The sequence below is a fragment of the Ictalurus furcatus genome, chromosome 29, assembly GCF_023375685.1.
Source record: "Ictalurus furcatus strain D&B chromosome 29, Billie_1.0, whole genome shotgun sequence".
NCBI classification, from domain to species: domain Eukaryota; kingdom Metazoa; phylum Chordata; class Actinopteri; order Siluriformes; family Ictaluridae; genus Ictalurus; species Ictalurus furcatus.
The window spans coordinates 722,655-727,654 of record NC_071283.1 but is presented as its reverse complement, the minus strand read 5'-3'; the positions used below and the strand labels follow the sequence as shown (position 1 = coordinate 727,654).

The following is a 5,000-nucleotide window of genomic DNA, read 5'->3' as shown; positions in this document are numbered from 1 at the left end:
CTGATTCAAAAACTTCAACATTCATTTCTTGTTTCGTTATAATTCCCATGTAGTATAACAAGAAGTTGTGGTGAGAAAGTTGTGAATTGTGTGAAACTTTTAAAATAGTTTAAGGTGAATGATGGATCATTAGCTGTATTATTTGTACAGTTATCGTTAACAAGTGTGTGTTGGCGTTCCACTTAGCTCCTGAAATTCTGATTGGTCGGAAGGCTGCTGACGAATTCTCTAGAAGAGCAGAGCAGGTTTATAATAACACGCTCGTTCTAATACCTCACGGTTTCTATAGTGACACTGTGTCTAATCGTTAATGTGTAAGGAGATGTTTATGTAGCGTGTATGGAAGGAGTCTCCAGTGTCAGCGCTGTGTAACAGTCAGAGGTAAAGCTGTAACTTTAAGTTTTTCCACACCTTCAGGACAGAGGAGTTTACACTTCTTTGCAGTTTCTCGGTCACATGACCAGTCAGAAGATCCCTGAATGATGATAACGTGTGAGTTGTGTGACGCTGGTTGTGTGTGAGTTGTGTTACTGAGATTAACGAAGTGCTTTGATGTGAGTGTGTGGTTTAGACAGAAGCTTGTACCATGATAATCTGGAGGCTAAAAGCACACATTATTAGTTAACATCATTAGCCTTGTAGCTCCAGTGCATCTCATCTGATGGACCAGATGCTGAAGGGACGTGATGTCGTTGCTCTTATTGTTTCTCGTTGTTCATACTGATGTACAGGTTTAAGTGTCACTCTCGTCTCCATCAGACCCTCTGACCTCAGCCTTTTATTGCCCGAGTCTGAGTCTAAATATATCGCGTGAGACAGTGAGACTCCTACCACCTGTCGCTCTCGCCTTCCCTAATGGAGCAACTGTGTGTGTGTGTGTGTGTGTGTGTGTGTGTGTGTGTATCCTTTCCATGAGACTTTCACTCACAAAGGACAAACTGGAGACACAACGCCTTTGTGTTCACTGACATTTTAAACAAAGGTCCCTTTGTTACTTATATCTGAAACCTGATTGGCTGAAAGCAAAATTGCTTGGATAAAGTTATTGAAGGCATTAAAAAAAACACGATCAAAACATATTGTGTACCACCACATTTTAATTCTTCAAAAAATGACCACAGACCTCTCAATCACTTTCACTATAATTAATCAGATGACAGGCCCCGCCCCCAGTGCCACTTTAACCAATCATACTACAGTTCCCAACCTCAGTGCTACATTAACTAATTAAAGCAAAAGCCCCACCCTAAATGTCGTTGTAACCAATCAGATGTCAGTTCCCAAACTAATCAGACCACAGTCCCCACCCCAATGCCAGTAGAATAAACAGTCCCCGCCCCCAACGCCACTGGAATAATCAACAGTCCCCGCCCACAATGCCACTAGAATAATCAACAGTCCCCGCCCCCGATGCCAGTAGAATAAACAGTCCCCGCCCCCAATGCCAGTAGAATAATCAACAGTCCCGCCCCCAATGCCAGTAGAATAAACAGTCCCCGCCCCCAATGCCACTAGAATAATCAACAGTCCCCGCCCCCAATGCCAGTAGAATAATCAACAGTCCCCGCCCCCAATGCCACTAGATCAGACCATGGTTCCTGCTCCCAAATCTCACACAAACACAAATTTTTTAACGAAACTGAGGGGAGGGGAATATAAATCATGTGACTATAAATTTTACATTATGATTTGTGTTTCATGTCGTCTGTGAGGCAAGACATATTTCTGCTGTTATTAGTTGTTAGCTGCTAGTTAGATTACTAACCAACATGCTAACATGCTGTGACTAGCGGGAGAGGTGAGTATAACCCACACCAAGACATTAGCAGCATGCTGCTGTTCTTAAACATAAACTACTTCTACTTCTTAAATTTCTTCTGTGCAGGTTCTGAGGGGGACGGTTTTTTTTTCATCCTGGTGCGTGCATCCTCCTCCTCCTCCTCCTCTACCCATCCCCCACTCATCCTCTACCCGTTCTCCACCCATCCTTCATCTGTCCTCCACCCGTCCTCCACCATGTCGTACCGTAAGGAGATGGAGAAATACCGGGACGTGGACGAGGACGAGCTCCTGCAGAAGCTCAGTGAGGAAGAGCTCAGGAGACTCGAAGATGAACTCGAAGAGCTCGACCCTGACGTAAGTACTGATCATCGCTTACACGATATAATGACGTTATTTATCACCGTGGAAACCTGGGAGTATCGTCACTGCGTGTTTCACTCAGACGGAGACGGTATCAGGGCAGTGTGTGGATCTCTATCTAGCGTTGGTTAGAACGTTATTCACTCACGATGATGCAACTGAGTGCAAGTTAACACTACAGGTCACTAATGGACTGTGTGTGTGTGTGTGTGTGTGTGAGAGAGAGAGAGAGAGCTGTTTCAGAGGTGGAATTAAACTCCAGTATAGAAGATCCATTTATTGATTTTATTTTGTGTGTATGGAGTTGGTTATTTGTTTAATTAATTTGGTTAATTAATAATGGAATGGTTGCAGGGATGTGATTGGTTGAATAGTTATTGTGCTGTGATTATTTAGCTGAGTGATGTGATTGGCTGGGGATTGGTGGGCTGTGATTGGCTGGGGATTGGTGGGCTGTGATTGGCTGGGGATTGGTGGGCTGTGATTGGCTGGGGATTGGTGTGCTGTGATTGGCTGGGGATTGGTGGGCTGTGATTGGCTGGGGATTGGTGGGCTGTGATTGGCTGGGGATTGGTGGGCTGTGATTGGCTGGGGATTGGTGTGCTGTGATTGGCTGGGGATTGGTGGGCTGTGATTGGCTGGGGATTGGTGGGCTGTGATTGGCTGGGGATTGGTGTGCTGTGATTGGTGAGTTAATGCTGCGAGTGTATTTTCTTCTCCTGCCTTTCCCTGAGTGGTGTAAAGATAAACAGCTGGAACGTGAGATAAGGACGTGCTTGAAGTTCAGAGGGTTCTGCAGTCCATCCAGCATCACATACTGTCCACACACACCCACACACACGCACTCTCTCTCTTCAGGAGTCTGAGGCAGTGATGGGCCCCAGCTGTAGAGGTGGTTATTAATAGCTGTGTATAGATGCTAAGTGTGTGTGTGTGTATTTCCAGCCTGTGAGGTTCTTCTCGTGGTTCCTCTGGAGAATCTGGGTGCTGTAATCCAGCCGGCTCATTATCACACGACATGTTTATTACACTGATCAGGTGTGATTTGCAGTAAAGTCCTGTGCATTACTTCCCAGAAGCCCTTGCTCTCAACATGACGACAGTTCCTCTGCGTGTACAATGCGTATAAATGCATTTTTATTGCGTTATCGTTAATTAAAGACATCGGGTACACTAATGACGGTGCTAGCAGCTAAACTGTGAATTTTCATTAAAACAAACGTTTAGAGGTGTTGTTTTTTTTTTTAAAGAAGACATATACAGGAAGTTCAAAAGGTTGACCAGCAGTGAAAGATCAACAGTACACAATTCAAAATATTTAGACACTTAATACTGATGTAAGATCAGGGTAACAGTTACAACAAAATTACACCACATTATAAGAGTGTGTGTGTGTGTGTGTGTGTGTGTGTGTGTGTGTGTGTGTGTGTGTGTGTGTGGGGTGACAGAATGCTCTGTTACCAGCGGGTCTGAGACAGAGAGATCAGACGAAAAAAGCTCCGACCGGAACGTTCCACAGAGACAACCTGCTGGCTCACCTGGAGAAACAGGCCAAGGAGCATCCGGATCGAGACGACCTGGTGCCGTATACCGGGGAGAAGAGAGGTCTCTTCACACACACACACACACACACACACACACACACACACACACACACGTGTTTTCTCAAAAGTTTAACTCTGATGGACGGTCACTGGAGCACTGTAGTGTTCATGATTGTGCTTTAATTGTGTGTGTGCGTGTGTGTGTGTGTGTGTGTGTGTGTGTACAGGGAAGCCGTGGGTACCCAAGACGAAGGTTATCGACCCAATTCTGGAAAACGTCACACTGGAGCCGGAGCTGGAGGAAGCTTTATCTAACGCTACAGATGCAGAACTGTGTGACATCGCAGGTACACGCTGCAGGGTCACGTCGCTGTACATCACAACGCTGTACATCACAACACTCTACATCACTACACTGTACATCACTACACTGTACATCACTACACTGTACATCACAACACTGTACATCACTACACTGTACATCACTACACTGTACATCACAACGCTGTACATCACAACACTGTACATCACAACACTGTACATCACTACACTGTACATCACAACACTGTACATCACTACGCTGTACATCACAACGCTGTACATCACAACGCTGTACATCACAACGCTGTACATCACATCGCTGTACATCACTACACTGTACATCACAACGCTGTACATCACATCGCTGTACATCACTACACTGTACATCACAACGCTGTACATCACATCGCTGTACATCTCTACGCTGTACATCACAACACTGTACATCACAACACTGTACATCACATCGCTGTACATCACTACACTGTACATCACAACACTGTACATCACATCGCTGTACATCTCTACGCTGTACATCACATTGCTGGTTATGTTTAGGTTCCACAGACTGTCTTCACATCAGCGTGTTGCGAGTTTGCCCCGCCCCTTTATCATATTATCACACGGTCATATCGTTCATTTTCTTTCTTAAAGCAGCCAGTCACCGTGACATGAACGTCAGAAGCCGTGTAGAGGCGGGGTTATGGAATGTGGAATATTTAAACGGTCAGTACAGATGAATCATACACATTTGAATCGACCAGCGAGGGGCGGGGAAGGGGGCGGAGTCGTGCTTTTCTGCTCTAGTTGTGGGTATATTATTACAGGTCTAGAAATATATTTAAATATCATAACATGGGCTGCTGGAGATACGAGTTTGAATAGAGATGATGTCACAGGCCATGGAGCGCGTAACCTGCATTGTTTCCTGGGTGGGAGGGGCATAGTCTCTGTCCCCCTGTCAATCACAGCGACACTAGCCAATCATGTGTG

At 45.3% G+C, this 5,000-nt stretch overlaps 1 protein-coding gene across 7 annotated transcripts in view; it reads left to right on the top strand.

Moving 5' to 3' along the window:
- The window catches only part of tmod1 (tropomodulin 1), a 12,208-nt gene that overhangs the window by 762 nt on the left and 6,446 nt on the right, over positions 1-5,000 (top strand). The window contains exons 1-4 of one of the 7 annotated variants that reach the window (XM_053618875.1): positions 1-381; positions 1,886-2,136; positions 3,591-3,747; positions 3,914-4,033. The exon at positions 1-381 is cut by the window's left edge and continues 360 nt beyond it. In XM_053618875.1, the coding sequence (XP_053474850.1) occupies positions 2,017-2,136; positions 3,591-3,747; positions 3,914-4,033 (397 nt within the window). In that variant the 5' untranslated portion in view covers positions 1-381; positions 1,886-2,016. The other 6 variants (XM_053618872.1, XM_053618876.1, XM_053618874.1 and 3 more) reach the window with 6 other exon arrangements.